Below are 17,411 nucleotides of genomic sequence, written 5' to 3' on the forward strand. Positions count from 1 at the left end.
CACCAATTCAAAAAAACCACCAGTGTTCTTTTTTGTATCTCAAGCAAATACATTATATGGAACTTTTTTAACATTATATTTATTACCTTTTCTAGTATGTCTAGTTGGAGGAGGTACAAATTTTATATCTTTTGGATTACCGGTTTTTTTAAAAATTGTGAAACCTGAACTTGAACTATCACCTGAATATACTGATCCACATTCATGTTGTTGATTTATTGAAGTTCCATTATATTTATAACGAGCATTTTGAGATGGATCAGTTGCAAATAATGAAGATGAAGATTTTTTTATAGATTTTTGTGAAGTTGATAAATTAGTTGCACAATTTGATATTGTTGGTTTTGTTGATGTTGTAAATAATGGGGATGACATTGTTGATTGTTTTGTTGTTGTTGATTTGATAGATAATGGAGGTTTAGCATTATATGCATTATAGGAATATGATGATGGAGCAATACTTGATGTTTCTTCATATGGAATTGAAGTTCTTGGTAATGATGAACCTAAAGATTGTTTTGTTGATTTTGTAGATTGTAATGAAGTAGTTGAAGAATTTGAATTTGAAGATTTTAATGAAAAAATTGAAGATAATCTTTGTCTAAATCCTTTCTTTTCTTGTTGTTTTGGTTGTTGAATTGGAGTATTATTATCATTATATTCTTTTGCACTTACAAAAGATTGAGTTGATCTATTTATTGATTGTGAAGAATTCATATAAGCTCCATGATGATGACCTTTTAATGAATTTTTAATAGATGCAGAAGACATTGTATTTTGCATATACATTGGTTTTGGTGGTTTATTTAATGTTGTAGTAGATTGTGAAATATGTAATTTTGGCGTTGAAGGTAATGATACATTTTCAGGATGATTATAACCTTGTTGTTCAATTTCCTTTTTCAAAATAAATGAAGATCTCATAAACCCTAAAGAAGCTCTTGAATTAGAATTTATTGATGAAACTGAAGCTGAACAACTTTTTGAAAGTGAATACATTGAATTATTTCTCTTATGAGTATTTTTTTGTTGTTGTGGAACGTTAAATTGAAAATCATCTGAACCACTTGAACTTTGTCTTGAATGTTGTTGTTGATTTTGTTGTTGATTTTGTTGTTGATGTTGTTGTTGATGTAAATGATGAATTGGAGTTGGAACACCACCACCACTTTTACTAAGCATCATTGAATTAGAATCAACACCAGAAGAAATAGATGATCTATAATCTGAATTATGTAATGATAATGAACTTGTTCTTGAATTTGATTCTTCTGCACTTGAAATAGATTTTTTAGTAATTAATTTATTTTCACCATCAGATTCATATTTTGAAGAATTATCATCATCTTCAACAATTGGAGCTAAACCTTTTAAACCAAATGACTGATAATCAAATGTACCACCAGTTATTGGACCTCTTTGTAATGATCTTTCTGGTACAATCTCTTGTGTGTTTTTTTGAATGAAAAAAGTTTCTTCTTCTTGTTCATCAACTTCTGAAGATTCTGGTGATGGAACTTCAATTTCGTGTTTGTTGGTAGTTCTTCTTCTTCTTGGATCAAAAGTTGGAACAATTTCTTCAATTGAATCTTCTTCTGCAATTTCTTGTTGTTGTTTTGATTGTAATTTTGTAAATAATGAAGTTGGTGGTTGATAATTTTCTGAAAATGAACCTCTTCTACTTGGTTTTGGAGTTATAAATTCATCATTTTCATAATCACTTTCTTCTTTTTGTGATGGAATTTGTGGTAATTGTTTTTGTTCATTTACTGAAGAAGCACTTGATCTTGTAATTTTATTTTTTCTTCTTGGATCAAAACTTGGTTTTGAATTATAAGAATCTTCATCATCTTCCATTGGTGATGATAATAAAGATTTTAAATTTGATGAAATATTGGTTGTTGTTGTAGTATGAGTTTTTTGAAAAGTTTCACTAGTTGGAATTTGAACTTGAATTGGTGATGAAGCAACATCCATTGATCTTCTAAAACCTTTGTATTTATCATTTGATTTTAAATCAATTTCAATTGAATTAAATTGATTTAATAAAGCATTATTGGTCTTCATTGAACCTTGTCTAACATCAAAATTCATTTTTGGAGTCATTGATTCCTTTGGAGATTCTTTTGGTGACTCAATTGAAGTTTGTGGTGATGATTTTGTAGATGATAAATTTCTTTGAATATTTAATGGAGGAATTTCAACATCATTCATTGAATTAGTTTCACTAACAATATCTTCTTCAAATTGTAAAATTGAATTAGCAATAAAAACATAAACTTTAATCCATACTAATTCTAAAACACTTGTCCAATAAGTATTTAAAACTTGTTTAAAAGTAGTAATTAAAGCATTACCCATTGATTCTAAATATTTAACAGCTAAATTTGAAAATCTTTGATTTTCATTAACAAATTGATATAAAAATTCATCTATTAATTGACTATCTTCAATATTATTTATAACAAAATTAAATAAATCACTAAAAATATTTGAATGTTCTTGTACTATTGATTCATTATTATTGAAAATTTGTCTTAATGATCTATTTTGATCTAATAAATTTGGATATAATTTCTTATAAAATTGTTGTTTATTAGTTTTTGACCATGATGTTTTAATATTATGTAATTCAACAGGACCTAAATTTAAGTCAGACATCTTTGTTAAGTCTAATCTCTAATCTATTATTGGTATATTTGGTATAAATTGGGTATTAAAATTAAATAAAAATTTAGATTTGATATAGTAATGAACAAAAATTTCTTAGAAAAAGTTATATGATTACAAAATTTATGCATTTTTTAAAAAATTAGGAATATGTAAATTCTTATATATTTGTTATGAATAGATACAAGTTAAGGAAATATACTTAAATTGGTATAAAATGTTTTGTAATCTTAATTGTAAAAGATGTATTATATTGAAGACACAAAATTACATTTCAAAATCTAATAAGATTTCTTAATTAGGAAATTTCCATTTGAAAATTTAAATTTAATTTTTGCATCAAGTTAAAAAACCAAAAAAAAAAAAGTTTTACATTACAGTTTAATACGTCTAACTTGAGGTATATTGAAGCTAGTATATAGATTTAATGTATCTTTCTATATAGAAATTAATCAGATCCCTTTTTAAGTCTCTTTATATATCTAAGATTTATAGATCTAATTGATTTCCAATAGTTGCAAAGATTTCATAAACTACTATGTTCCCCACCTACAAAAGGTAACTAACATATGGTTATATATCTATATAATGCAGCCCAAATTATATTGTATAGTTAAGGAAGGAATAAATAATAATTACTGCCGTTAGAAACATTACTTAAAACTGAATATTACAGTATAAATTTTTGATTGCAAAAAATTTGGTAGCACAATATAAGAAATTTCCCGAAGTGGTAATTTCTTTTTATTCAATTTTTATTAGTACTCCCCACTAACTAAATACTTTATTAATGATGGTTAGTTAGCCATTATGTCTCAAGTTAAATAACATTGAATGAATAGTTTATACGTTTGATCATTTATATCAATATTTACTCAATTTAGTAAGTGACTCTTATTAATCAATTTTCAAACTACTATCGTTTAATCTGAAAAACCCTTTCAACTTTTAATAAACCCCTTTTTAATTCTAGCGACTTATAAGTGAGTAGTTGAAGATATTATTTCTAAAAATAAAGATTTAGATCTTATCTTCTTTGTAAATCTTTAAGTTCCTGTTGATTACGAAATTGATATATTGATATATTCCTTATAAGTAAATTTGGAATGGATTACTACCAAATTTGATATATATGACTTCTGTATCGTAGAAGAAACGTTTATATTACCTACAAAATTTAATTAGCGAGCCAAATTGACAAACTTTTTCACTATTGAAGCAAAAAGTTGTGATTGGTAATAAATATTATACCTATACTTGTTATTGTTTATACAAGTTCCTATTTCAAGATAAGATTTCAAAATTTGCAGCAAATAATATGTAATTTTTGTGTAAGAGATGATACAAATTTTGTCGAGATTTAACTCGCCTTGTAACTACCAATTTTTACGTTAATAATTCTTTGTGGGGTTGATATAAGTCGCGTACACAAACACGTATCAGAAATTACTTTATAACGAATAATAATAAGCTTGAAATATTGTTCATTACTAATTCAAACTATTAAAAACCTATATCGTTAACCCTCTCATTGCATTTTTTTTCAATTAAACTAAAACACCACCTAAATTAATAACCAACACCTCTTTCCCATTTCTTAAAAAATTAATATACTCATTCAATAAATTATGCTTCAACAAAGATTTAAACTCTTCATAAAATAAAATTTTTGAGTTATGTCTATAATTTGAAATTGACAGTGAATAAATTATAGATTGATTAAATTGAGTTTTAAAATTATTTAATATATATGATAAAAATTTAGAATTTGATTTTTTACCTAAATCTATATTATTTGAAAATAATTCTTGTTCTTGTGTTTGTTTAAAATTTTTAAAATTATGAGTAAAATTATTATGTTCATCGTAATTAGCTAATTTTTGAAAATTTGATTTTAAGTAGTGACATTCAGAACAATTACATGTATTAATTAATGAATGTCTTGTTAATTGTATTGTAGGTAACCACCAATTATAAAAATCAACAATTACTAAATCTGTTAATGATGGTAATAAACTAGTAGATTTTGTAAAATTTTTCCAATCGATTTTACATCTATCGTTCTTAATAAATTCATTGATATTTATATAAAATGATTCGATTTTGTTGAATTTTGTAAATAATGGATTGAGTTGGTTGTTGATTAAATAAGTATATTGCTCTAAATTACTTGTTTGATTTTTAGAATTATAATTGATAATACTAATTTTTTTCAATTTTGTTAATGCATCACTATTATTTGATAATTCTTTATAAAATTGATTAATACATGAACAATCAGAATGACAACAATTTAATTTCACTTCTAACTCAAGCAAATTTTCAAAATTAATTTTTGAGGCGAGCTGATTAAAATCAATTGGTGGTCTATTAAATGTATGTGAATATGATAATGAAAATTTATTGAGATTTGGTAAATTTAAATCTAATGAATGAAATGCTATTGTTGATAAACTTGTGTTAAGATTTAATTGTTCTAATTCTGGTAAATTGATCTTGTGGTTAGGTGTTGATTCATCCCCTATTATAATTTCAATAAAAAAATCTAAAGCCTTGAGATTATAATTATTATTAATTGGTAATGAATTTAATTCTTGTAAATTTAAAATTGACCAATTTTTCAAATTATATAATTTTGAACTTTTTGTATTTAAATTATAATCAATTTCATCATTTTCTTCTACAATTTTGTAGTAATTATGTTTAGTTAAATGTTGTAATATAGTTTGATTTTTTCGAATATTATCAATATCAAAATTAATAATTTCTATTGAATGATGAATTATATTCCAAAATCTATTTAATTTAGTGTATAATTGATTATATTCAAATTTATTAAAATTTGATTTACAATTAATATGAATTGATTTAATTTTGAGGAAATTATTTAAAGTTAATGAATTAACAAATGAATTGAATTGATTAATATGAATAAAAGTTCTATTATTTTCATGTGTTATAATTAATTTATTATCATCGTCATAAAATGTAATATTTGAATATAATTTTAAATTTGATAATTGATTAAATAATAATGAAGTATTTGATAATGATGTTAATGAGTTTTGATAATCAACTGGATTTGACAGTATTAATTGTAATTTATCATTTATTATTACTTCAAGTAAATCTAAAGGTAAATTTTGTAAATTCATGATTCTTTATTGAACCTAATCTATTCTTGAATTAATGCAAATAAAATTTAATCATTATAAATTAATAAGTTAAAATATGATTGCAAGTATGTGTCTTATATATGACTTTTAAAAATATTTAATCATCATCCTTTTAAATCTAAATCTAAAATTATAATTATAATAATAAATAAATAATAAATATTATAAATAAATAATAAAAAAGTATGGAGTAACTAATTCATTAGTAGTACAGAAACAGTTGAAGGAAATAAAACTCCGACGGCATTCTCGAATGCTAAGAAAAAATTATTTAACTACAATTGAAAAGGCATTTGAATTAAACTAAATTGTAAATAGTGAATAGTAAATATTATATGTAGAATTATAATAAAATATGTCAAGAAGGTGTAATGGATGAAGTTTTAGTTTAGTTTTATTATTGTGGTTGAACGGCAAAATTTATTTCTTAGTAGTGGTTCTATTCTATTTTGTTATTGCTAGTTTTTTGAAAGCAAACTACTCAGTTTAGTCAAAGCCATAGGAATAAAAGGTATTTAAATCGCTCAAAACATTATGCTAACTAAACTGCTTTGTCTCAAACAAAACTAAATAAACTAATTAAATTGTGTATTTATGTTTTAACTATATTTGTGGAGTTTTAAATATTCCACTTTACCGTTTTTATTTATTATTGTCTAGTGAAAGAAAAAAAATAATTTTTCTATTTACCCCAAATTTCTTTCTCGCTAAAAACTCACTTTATAAAATTTGGCATGGCTCGAAGGCTTTTGTTATTCTTTACTTATTCAACTTGACGCTTATAGAAGTTGATAAAAGGAACATTGGATGTAATGAACCCGTTGAACCATATGATTATAAAGGAATAGTCTCATCTTATGCACTCGTTTCTTTTTCATCTACTGACCCTACAATTTTCTTGGTTTATGCGGTTAGTATTTAATATTTAATTTCTTTTTTTCTATGAATTATGATTCAATCTAGAATCACTTATTAAATCACTTATTATAAACATATAATATAATATAATATCAACTACTATGAATAAACATTTGAACTCTGTCTTCAAAATGAACAAGCCTTCTTTCAAGTGTTGAGACTATAAATCGACTTTGACGTTTCTTTTTGATAGTGTAGAATAATTTCTTTATGTAACAAAAGGTTCAAGACAACTCCATAAAAACTCCTTTCAAACTAAGGATTCTTCTTTTACTATGAAGTACATGATGAATTAATCTAACATGGTAGTTGGATGCATTTCTCTTCATGTTGTCAACAAGTTCCTTTCACTAACCAAATTTGTTGTTTAAATTAATCCTTTAAAATATTCAAATCTTTCAAAATGACCTAGGCTACGACTAATACGAATTTAAAGTATGACTGACCAACGTTTTTAATTCTGGAAATTCGTTAAGTATTGATAATTTAATCAAAGTTCAAAATTGGTAATTAGTTAGTGTTACAATTCTGAAACAAACACAAAATCAAAAATGTAGTTATATTTATTTTAAATTTTAATTTCAAAAAAAAAAAAAAAGTACGTCCAACTAGTTTATTTAAATTGACGACCAAAATCAACAAAATGAAATATTCAGTTGACCAGCTTAAGTTATTTAATATTTATTTATTAGAAAATCAAGAATTAATATTAAATCAACCAATAAATGGAGATTTATGGAAAATTTATGAATTATTTAAAAAAAATATTATAGATAATAATATTTTACAATTTGAATCATTAAATGATTTTTTAAATTATTTTCAACAATTTAATGAATTAACTGGTGGATCTTTACATATTTCCAAATCGAAATTTTGTTCAGCTGAATTAACAAGATCAAGAATAGTTTGGATCAATAATATTGCATTAAACATATTACGTGATCTAAATAATGAAACACCAGAACCTTCATCACCACCAATAATCAAAGATGCAAGTTCATTATTTGATTTTATTTCACCACCAACTACAAGAAACTTAAATCAAATTAGAAATTTAACAATAAATGATATACAAGAATTTATAAAAAAACCAACAACAAAATTAATTCTTGATAAAAAAAGATCAAAATTAAATACTCCCATATCAAATTTCCCATTAATTTGTAACAGTCAACAACATTCATTAATTTTATCAAAGTTTGGATTAAATAGAAAAGAATTTTTAACAAAACAATCATTAAATGATAATATAATTCATCAAAGAATAACCCAGTCTAAAATTCAAATTAATCAAGATATTTTAAATTGTTATAATGAAAAAATTCATTTCTTACCTATTATTTATAATCATACTGATTCAAAATTAGGTGATTGTTCATATTTAGATACTTGCCACAAGATGAAAACTTGTCGTTACTTACATTACTATACATTAAACCCACCATTAAAATCAGAATCACCAACTCAACAACAACAACAACAACAACAACAACAACAACAAATAGATTATACATTAAATGAATGTTTTTCCCAAAATTTTAGAACAATCACACCACCACAATGGATAAATTGTGATATAACATCATTAAATTTTGAAAAATTAGGTAAATTTTCAGCTATTATATCAGATCCTGCATGGCTGATTCATCAAAATTTACCTTATGGAACATTTGGTGATTTAGAATCAATAAATTTACCAATGAATTTATTACAAGATGAAGGTATATTATTTTTATGGGTAACTGCAAGATCTTTAGATATTGGTAGAGAAGCTTTAAAAAAATGGGGTTATATTGTTAGTAATGAAGTTATATGGGTTAAATTAAATCAATTAAAAAGAACTATAGTAACTGGTAGAACAGGTCATTGGCTTAATCATTCAAAAGAACATTTATTAGTTGGATTAAAGGGGAATCCTTCATGGTTAAATTTATCAATTGATTTAGATGTTATTGTAAGTAATACAAGAGAAACTTCAAGAAAACCTGATGAATTATATGATATTATTGATAGAATGTGTGGTTTATATTCTAGAAAATTGGAATTATTTGGTAGACAACATAATGTTAGACCTGGTTGGTTAACTGTTGGTAATCAATTGAATAGTCAATGAGTGTAAAGTATTTAAAATTTTAATCCTTCTTCAGTCTTTGTATCGATCCCTCAAAAATTTTTCTATAGTTGCAGCATTAGAAGACCAAGTTGTTGTTCAAATTGTTATATGAATTAAACAAATAAACCTAAACTTTTCCCAATTCCAACAGACGCCATTCTCCTTTTGTATCCCCTTAACTCATTAAACAACCTAAATTAACTTCTAGTTAGCTTTAACCCCAGCTTTTTTAGCTTTTTCTCTAGCTTTAAAATCTCTTATATTTTTAGCTGCTTCATTATCCATTTTCCTCTTAACATCAAGTCTAAACCCACTATAAAAAGCAAATTCAAATACTGTGAAAAATGGAGCTAATACTATTGCACCTAGTAAATTATCTAAAAGTGCTGGTGATCTAAAGTAAGTTAGTAAAATGAACAATCAATTAAATAAATTTTATAAGACTCTTTCTGAACAACTTCAATTCAGTTAATGAGTTAGTGAGTAGTAAAAAAATCAAACATGCCTTTTCTCATGTACTCCATGACCATAGAATTGAGCAATCCAACTTAAAATATGTAATCCAATAGTAAACTTCAAAAAATTATCTTGATCAACAGAATCCAAACTCAAATAAACTCTTTTAATAAAATACCCAAAACTTATTAAAATTGAAGCTGATGGAATACCTAATTTCCAATCTAATGCAATATAATATAAACCATAAATCCATGCAACTATATTACCAAAGTTGAAATAATCATTACTTGAAATTGAAGGGAAGTTAATTAAACTTAAAAATGATATTGCTGTGAACAATATGATGGGAATGCATACTAAATGAATTGCTACGTTTGTACTGTTGAAATGATAACTTCTATAGAATATTAGGTGATGTTCTAAATCAAATAATCCTGCCATTTTGAAGATATAATTGTGAGTTTTTCAAGTGACTTATTGATTTGTAATTTTAAATGAGATAAATTCTATGATTGATTAAAAATTATTATTGTAAGTTGAATTGAGTAGTATATCAAGGGTGACGTGTTTGAATGAAAGATATAGAGGTATCTAATAATTTGTTATTCTTTTACCCCAATATTCAAAATACATGGAATTAATAATAATACTGTATATAATCATTTTATAACCGACTCACTACATACTCAAAGTTGATGTTGCAAAGAATGAGACTTTGTAGAGTAGCTGTGGACAATAAATCCAGCTCAATTTCAATTTCGTGAAAATAGCTGATGCAAACCAATAATTTATTCTTGCATTTACTTAGTATTTTATAATTACATGGGTGATCTTACCATTAAGGAATTATACATAAATTTGTTATTCGTTATTTACAGGCTCTATAAATTTATCAAGTTTCTCTTTGTTTACATCGTTTAATTTGATAAATTTATCAGGTAAGTCCTGATAAGTAAAACAAAACAAATATGCAAAAAATAAAATATCACTAGTTGAAGGTAATTCAGTATCTAAGAAATACTGTTGATTTGTATCTTTTTTCAAGGTTTTCAATTGTCTCAAGTACTTCTCAAATAACATCAAACATCTCATTGAATTTTTTGATTCTTTTAAAACTTCTTTAGTCTTGGATTTTTGTAATAAGAGTTTTTCATGTAATCCACTAATTGCCTTAGTTTTTTCTTCTTCTTCTTTATGCAATTCATCTTCTAGTTCGTTGAAAGTTTCAGTTTCTGCAATATTTTCATTTTGTCCAAACTGAAATATACTACTTGATGAAGAATTAGAATTTAATTTTAAAATTTTAATTTTTTCAATTGATTCATTATAAAAATTTAATGATTGATTATACATCCAAGGGAAAGAATAATATTTTGTAAATAATTTTCTAGTATATTGTTCATAGTTTTGCTTGTTTAGACAAAGATTATATAAATTTATTATTTCAAATCTTGTTTCTAAATAATTGATTATACTCATATTTAGTATATTTTGTTTGTAGTCTTTTGAAATGTAAATGTTGAAAGGATTGTAAGTTTTGATTAGATATTTTGATATACTATAAAACCCGTCATATTTTTCATCTTCACTTATTATAAGTACTGGTAATTGATTTAATTCTGATAATTTTGTATTATTTGATGTTATAATTTCGTATGGAATATCTAGTGGTTTTAAAACCAATTTTAATAACCAAGCAGCTGCAATACAATGAGGTGATATTATTGAAATCTCGTCTTTATAGCCCCAAACGTGTAATTGAATCATTTCATCAACTTTGTCCTAATGCTAATACCTTAATACTATACTATTGAAAAGATTATAGTCTTAGGTAAGTAGTGTAAATTGGTTTAAACTTTGTTTCTCACTTTAAAATAAAATTAAAATATCAAATTTAATTTTTTGACAACCAAATATCTTTGCATTTCTTTATTTATTATCAATTTAATATTGTTTATATTTCATTAATAGATCAATCAATCAACTATCTAGTTGGACGAAATTTGATAGATTCAAAGTTTATACATTCAAGGGTATTAACTTATCTACTTCATTTTCAATAACTAATCACAAATGCAATGAGTTCAGTATTCATACAATCAAAACCAAAAAAATTGTCGCTAGATAAAATTGGTCAATTAGAAGATGACTTAGAAACAAATCCATTGGATTATAATAAATGGATTAAATACTTAGATCACATTTTGGCAAAAGATAATCAAGAACAAGTTAGAAAGGCATTTGATAAATATTTGGAAATTTTCAAATTTGATGTATGTTAATGAACAGTAATGATGGTCACGAGTTAAAGAAAAGTTAAGACGAAGCATAAAGTGTTTAATGGGAAGGTGTCAAGCTGCTGGCTGGCTTTATTTTTTATTTCATTTTTTGGGAAAACTAGGTTATGAGTTACTTTCATTGTTCTTATTTTATTTCGTATATAGAACTTCAATTTGATGAATTTTATGTTTTGACTTGTTTATCAAGTCTTGGCTTTTCTTTAACTAGTAGACATGGTAAAAAAGACTTTGTAATACTAACTAAACAAATTCTAGGGAGTTCAATGGAATAGATACATAAAATATGAATTAAGTAGAGGAGAAAAAGAAGTTGCAGAATCGTTATTTCAAAAAAGTTTTGGTTTGGCTGATAATGTTGAATTATTTCGACTGTATGTTGATTATGTAAGAAGTGTAACTGATTTTATAACAGGAGGTGAAAAAGCAAGAGGAACAGTTATTCAAGCTTTTGAATTTGCAGTTGATAAAGTTGGATTAGATGTATCAAGTGATGGATTATGGCAAGATTATATTGGATTTTTAAAAACTTGGACTCCAGGAGCAAATTGGGAACAACAACAAAAAATTGATTTAATGAGAAAAGTTTATAAGAAATTTTTAGCTATCCCAACTGAAAATATTGAAAGTAGCTGGGCACAATATACAAAATGGGAAAATGAAATAAATCCTTCTGTTGCTCAAAAATATGTATCTGAAAAATCTTCCGATTTTATGGCAGCAAGATCTTGGAATACTGAATGGCAACATATCACGAACAAAAAATTAAAAAGAACTATAAATCCTCAATCATCATCATTAGATAATTCAACTGAAGAGCAAATTAAATACTGGAATAGTTGGATAGAACTAGAGAAGAAGAATTCTTTAGAATTAAAAGATTCTTTCACATTACAGAAAAGAATTAATTATGTTTATAAACAAGCAACATATGCTCTACCTTTTATACCACAATTATGGTTTGAATATGTAAAATATTTATTAATTACAAATGAGGAAAATAATTTAAATGATTGTATTGAAACTTTAAAAGATGGTTTAAAATTAAATCCTAAAAGTTTGTTACTCTCTTTTCAAGTTGCCGAACTATATGAAAAAGATAGTTCTTTTGAAAAATCTAAACTAGTTTATGAAAATTTAATAAGTAAATTGACTGTTAGTTTCGATAAAGTAACTAAAGAATTGAATGAATTAAAAGAAAAAATGAGCCCACCAAAGAAAGAAGAAAATAGTGATGATGATGAGGATGAAAATATGGAAGAATCAAATAAAAATGGAGAAGAAACAAATCAACAACCAAAAATTAATGGTAATGGATTACCAAATATACCAGGATTACCAAATAAACCAATGTCGTTACCTAATATACCGAATTTGCCAGGTGTACCTACTACTACAGCATTTCCAAACTCACCAAATCTACCAAAAATTCCAACCCACGCACAACTTAGCTCATCAGTTGTCTCTTTAGCAGATTCAAAACAATTACAAACATTGGAAAAACAACAAAAACAAATATCAGAGCAAATCACCTTAATATACATAAAGTTAATGATTGCAAGTAAAAGAGCAGAAGGTATGAAACAAGCAAGAAATGTCTTCAAACAAGCAAGAAAATTCCCTGGTATAGATTATCAAGTTTATATAGAAAGTGCTTTGCTAGAACATTATGCAGATAATAAAAAAACAGCAATCAAAGTATTCGATATTGGACAAAAGGCATTTCCTACAAATGGAGAATTTGCTTTGAAATATTTAGATTATTTGATAATGATTAATGATACCGAAAAATTAAGAAGTACATTACAGACTGCAGATACAAATTTTGCAAAAGAAATTTCTCAATTAACTGATGAAATCAACGTACCTGATATAGAACCAATTTTGAAGGCTGAAAAAGAAAAAAAATTGAAACAACTAAAAACTCAATTGAAAAACCTATATAAAAAGTATATATCATTTGCAGCTACAAATTTGTCATTAGATATAGCTAACACTTTTGCTAAAAAATACGATTCTTTATTCGCAGAAGATGATCCAATTGATTTATTCACAGATAGATACAAATTAGGTAGAATTAATATAATAAAACGTGATGAACTAGACCAAGATGGATATGATAAGGATTATGATAATGAAGATGAACCAGTAAGAAAAAGAAGAAGAAGAATATCAATTTCCAACAATTTCGAAAATGAAACTCAATCATCAGTTGTTAGAAACATTCAAGAATCTAGCCGTTTTGATCACGATTTACAAAATGGTCATAGTAATAATGCAAATAATGAATCAAATTTTGTTGGACCTTCAATTGTTGCTTTAATGACTGCATTACCAAATGCGTCATATTTTGGTTTACCTTCTGATAGTGTTTTCAATAGTGACAAATTAGTTACATTATTTGCTAATTTATCGAATATTTCGTAAGGCTCAAATAGATTAATAAAAGTTATATATGCATATAATAATATAAAAAGAACTTGCACTACCAAATTTTGTGTCAATATAAAAAATTGGCTGCAAAAATCTCTGATCTCTAAAAATAACAAAAAAAAAGATTAAAGTTCCGATTTAATTCATTCATTGACAAATCGTACCAAAACATCTAACTAAACCAAATATGAATATGAAAACACCTTTAAAGCAATACACAGCTTCATTATATAGACAAAGTGCAAAATGGTTGACTACCCCATATGAAAATCCAACAAAATCAAATTTAAAAATTGCTTTAACTTTAAGAAATGTGTTTATATGGTTAATCTTGATAAATATCTTAAATTATAATTTAAAAAATGTTATCAATTTTGGTAATATTGATATTGTTCAAGTTTTGGATAAAAAACTGAATCAATTATTAATTCAGTCCGATGAGTCTGATTTGACATCTAAAAAATATATGGAGAATTTGTTGATTGGAATATATATGAGAAATGAAGAAACTTACTTAAAAAATATTAATCATACTACTGTTTATTCAAGAGTAGTGTTTGAATTGAATGATTATGAAATTGAATTAAGAATGTATGAAGGACTAGTAAATTCAGAGCGTTTTAAAGATCAGAATCAAATTCATATAGCATCAGTTATCAACTGGGCACTTCCCTCAAAGTTCCCCATATTTGATTTAAGACAAAATCAGAATATGATTTCAAATTTTTGTAATATTCATTTGAATAAATTATACCCATTAAACAGTAATCACGAGGTAATAATAAAGAGAATAAATGAAACTTACCAAAATTTGATAATTGGTAAATTTATAATCTTGATCAATTCAATCATTATTTTAGTAACTCATATCTTAATATTTTACTGTCCCAAAAGATTAAGTTTCCATTACCTCAACTTATCTGTTTTATATTTTATGAATTTTTTCAACTTGATACTTATATTAATGATGATAATAAGTAGACAAAAGATAACATCAATAAGAGACAGTCAATTGGGTTTGCTAATTATTGAATTATTTTCAATCTTAAGTTTCAACTTAATATTTTATCAATCTCATGAAACAATAATGAATACTTTTTTCGTACAATTTACACCAACAGCATCTTCAATATACTCGGATAAAGAGGTAGAAACAGATACACGAAATTTACAACATGATGTCGAAACAGGTAATGTAAATGAAGCTGAAACTCCTTCTACAACAGCGGGGTTAACTGGTAGAACTGCAACTAAAAATTTAAGAGCTCATCCAAATGTAGTTCATGAAACAATTAACAATAGTAATGCAATTTTGAAGAACCTACCTAAATCACCTTATGAGTATAAGAAAACTGAATATGAACAAAGAAGAAGTGCAACTGCTCCCATTTTATCATCAACTGGAATTTCTGCATCTCCAAATTATACCCAAGTTTGATTGCAACTTTGACTGGCCATTCAGTCGATGTTGTAAGAAATAGCTGCTAGTTGTGTCAAATTTATCCCCACCAAATAATACAAGTGTCTATTAATTTCTATTTACAGTAATATACAATAACAATATCTCCCTGCTTCGACTTAAGCAAAATCCTCTTCACTAATATCAAAAGTTTCCTCAATAGAAGGTTTGAACGGCCATTGACCATAAGCGTTTGAAAACTCTAAAATATCCTGTTTAGTAAATTCAGAAGCTCTCTTTTCTAATATATCATCTGATAACAAACTAACTAAGTATTCAGCCCCAGGTGCTAATTTAGGTAAATGATCTTTTAATTTTGTAGAACTTACAAACATAGCAGATAGTAAATGTTCGATATTTGAAATACAATCTGTTTGATATTCACCGGGGAATACTTCAATTATAGCAACTTCTGAATTTCTTAAAAATGCATTCTTTTTCAAAACTATTGGTTGATCTCGTACCAAAACTCTTGGATCGTATCCTTTACCTAAAATATCAGAATCATCACCAATTGCTATAAGTTTAGAATGTGTATATAAATCTCTTTTTAATGAAGTTCTATTTCTCTTTTTGTATCCTGGTTCACTTAAAAATTTCATAGCTGTAGTAGATGGAATCATTAATAACATTCTAACTTTCCCATATTTCATTAACCAATTTCTATTTCCACAACATCCTATCCATTGAGCTATAATTGACTCATCTCCTTTACCAGTCCAATTCGCTACTATTAGCAATTCATCATTGAGTTTATCGTATGGTTGTGGTTTCAACTCTTCTATTATTCCATTTTGAAAGATTTTGTCATAGGTATCCCAAATAAATGGATCATGTTTTAAAATTTTGAAGTTTTCTTGATTTTGGTTCACAGTTTGTAAATGTTCTATTTTCTTACTCCATTTCTTGTAATTTTCTTCATGTTTATCTAGTAAAATGTGATTCTTCGGTTTTAATTCATAATTAAGCATAGATGAAAATAATCCAAATCCAGGGTTAACATCAATAATATTTAATTTTTTACTATTGTAATCATCTCTTAAATTTAACTTATTTATTATATTTTGACATTCTTCTGCATTTTTGAGTTGTGACTTTTCGTGTGTAAATCTAGGTAGTAGAAAAAACGAATCTTTTAGTAGTGGATTAAAAGATCTCAAAGCTATTTTGCTCATTAATCTTTGATCTTCTTCTTCTTCACTATTCTTTAAATTAATTGAAGATGCAAAATAGATTTGTTTAAAACACAAAATCAAATTATCAAATTTCCTTTCTTTTTCCCCTTATCAATTACACAACTACTATCAACATAATAATGTCAATAAACGGAGTAATATTGAAACCAAACTATATAAAACTATTAGAATCAAGCGAACTTCCTTTTGAAATAAGTAGTGATGGAATAGAACATCTAAAGTACAAAAGCAAAACATCAAGACAAAATCTCACAATAGTATCAAATAATCCACAACCAGATCAACCTAAATTAAAAATAACAGCACAAGATGGATACATATACTTAACAACAAAAAGACTCATATACATAACATTAACTCAGGGAGATATAGAATCATTTGTAATAGATCTAACATTAGCTTCTGTCTTGAAACTAAATCATAAGTTAATATCACCATGGTTTGGTGCAAACTACTGGCAATTTTTATTCTTTTCAGCTAAACAACCGTCTTTTGTAAGTGATGGGTTTCCTCCAGAACAGTATTACAAAGGTGAGATTAAATTTTTAGATGGTGGTTTATTTGAGTTTATTGAACAACTTAATGCAGTTTTGAATGATGTTGTGAATAATCGAGATATTGATGATCATTTACCTGCTTATAGTGCACAATAAAATACAAAGAAGTGATGTTAAAACTTGTTTAATT

At 25.7% G+C, this 17,411-nt stretch overlaps 9 protein-coding genes across 9 annotated transcripts; 4 read left to right on the forward strand and 5 right to left on the reverse strand. All coding sequences in view use genetic code 12, as the record gives it.

The window, feature by feature from the left end:
* Positions 1 to 39: 39 nt before the first annotated feature.
* On the reverse strand, positions 40 to 2,661 carry KGF54_004422 (uncharacterized protein; the record flags this gene model as incomplete). Its single annotated transcript, XM_051765119.1, has 1 exon — positions 40 to 2,661. The coding sequence occupies one exon, from the start codon at positions 2,659 to 2,661 to the stop codon at positions 40 to 42; it is 2,622 nt and encodes an 873-aa protein (XP_051618464.1).
* A 1,556-nt stretch (positions 2,662 to 4,217) lies between these two features.
* KGF54_004423 (uncharacterized protein) lies at positions 4,218 to 5,825 on the reverse strand (the record flags this gene model as incomplete). Its single annotated transcript, XM_051765120.1, has 1 exon — positions 4,218 to 5,825. The coding sequence occupies one exon, from the start codon at positions 5,823 to 5,825 to the stop codon at positions 4,218 to 4,220; it is 1,608 nt and encodes a 535-aa protein (XP_051618465.1).
* Positions 5,826 to 7,407: 1,582 nt separating this feature from the next.
* KGF54_004424 (mRNA (N6-adenosine)-methyltransferase) lies at positions 7,408 to 8,880 on the forward strand (the record flags this gene model as incomplete). Its single annotated transcript, XM_051765121.1, has 1 exon — positions 7,408 to 8,880. One exon carries the CDS (start codon positions 7,408 to 7,410, stop codon positions 8,878 to 8,880), a length of 1,473 nt encoding a protein of 490 aa, XP_051618466.1.
* Positions 8,881 to 9,084: 204 nt separating this feature from the next.
* KGF54_004425 (uncharacterized protein) lies at positions 9,085 to 9,780 on the reverse strand (the record flags this gene model as incomplete). The annotated part of the gene is made up of 2 exons (XM_051765122.1): positions 9,085 to 9,257; positions 9,408 to 9,780. 2 exons carry the CDS (start codon positions 9,778 to 9,780, stop codon positions 9,085 to 9,087), a joined length of 546 nt encoding a protein of 181 aa, XP_051618467.1.
* A 420-nt stretch (positions 9,781 to 10,200) lies between these two features.
* Positions 10,201 to 11,106, reverse strand: SAM37 (SAM complex subunit; the record flags this gene model as incomplete). The annotated part of the gene is made up of 1 exon (XM_051765123.1): positions 10,201 to 11,106. The coding sequence occupies one exon, from the start codon at positions 11,104 to 11,106 to the stop codon at positions 10,201 to 10,203; it is 906 nt and encodes a 301-aa protein (XP_051618468.1).
* Positions 11,107 to 11,417: 311 nt separating this feature from the next.
* On the forward strand, positions 11,418 to 14,063 carry KGF54_004427 (cleavage polyadenylation factor subunit; the record flags this gene model as incomplete). The annotated part of the gene is made up of 2 exons (XM_051765124.1): positions 11,418 to 11,612; positions 11,895 to 14,063. The coding sequence occupies 2 exons, from the start codon at positions 11,418 to 11,420 to the stop codon at positions 14,061 to 14,063; spliced, it is 2,364 nt and encodes a 787-aa protein (XP_051618469.1).
* A 193-nt stretch (positions 14,064 to 14,256) lies between these two features.
* On the forward strand, positions 14,257 to 15,507 carry KGF54_004428 (uncharacterized protein; the record flags this gene model as incomplete). Its single annotated transcript, XM_051765125.1, has 1 exon — positions 14,257 to 15,507. The coding sequence occupies one exon, from the start codon at positions 14,257 to 14,259 to the stop codon at positions 15,505 to 15,507; it is 1,251 nt and encodes a 416-aa protein (XP_051618470.1).
* A 140-nt stretch (positions 15,508 to 15,647) lies between these two features.
* KGF54_004429 (RNA polymerase specificity factor) lies at positions 15,648 to 16,703 on the reverse strand (the record flags this gene model as incomplete). Its single annotated transcript, XM_051765126.1, has 1 exon — positions 15,648 to 16,703. One exon carries the CDS (start codon positions 16,701 to 16,703, stop codon positions 15,648 to 15,650), a length of 1,056 nt encoding a protein of 351 aa, XP_051618471.1.
* Positions 16,704 to 16,843: 140 nt separating this feature from the next.
* On the forward strand, positions 16,844 to 17,377 carry KGF54_004430 (uncharacterized protein; the record flags this gene model as incomplete). The annotated part of the gene is made up of 1 exon (XM_051765128.1): positions 16,844 to 17,377. The coding sequence occupies one exon, from the start codon at positions 16,844 to 16,846 to the stop codon at positions 17,375 to 17,377; it is 534 nt and encodes a 177-aa protein (XP_051618472.1).
* Positions 17,378 to 17,411: the final 34 nt, after the last annotated feature.

Source organism: Candida jiufengensis, assembly GCF_024610255.1.
Source record: "Candida jiufengensis strain CBS 10846 chromosome Unknown scaffold1, whole genome shotgun sequence".
Lineage (NCBI taxonomy): Eukaryota > Fungi > Ascomycota > Pichiomycetes > Serinales > Debaryomycetaceae > Lodderomyces > Lodderomyces jiufengensis.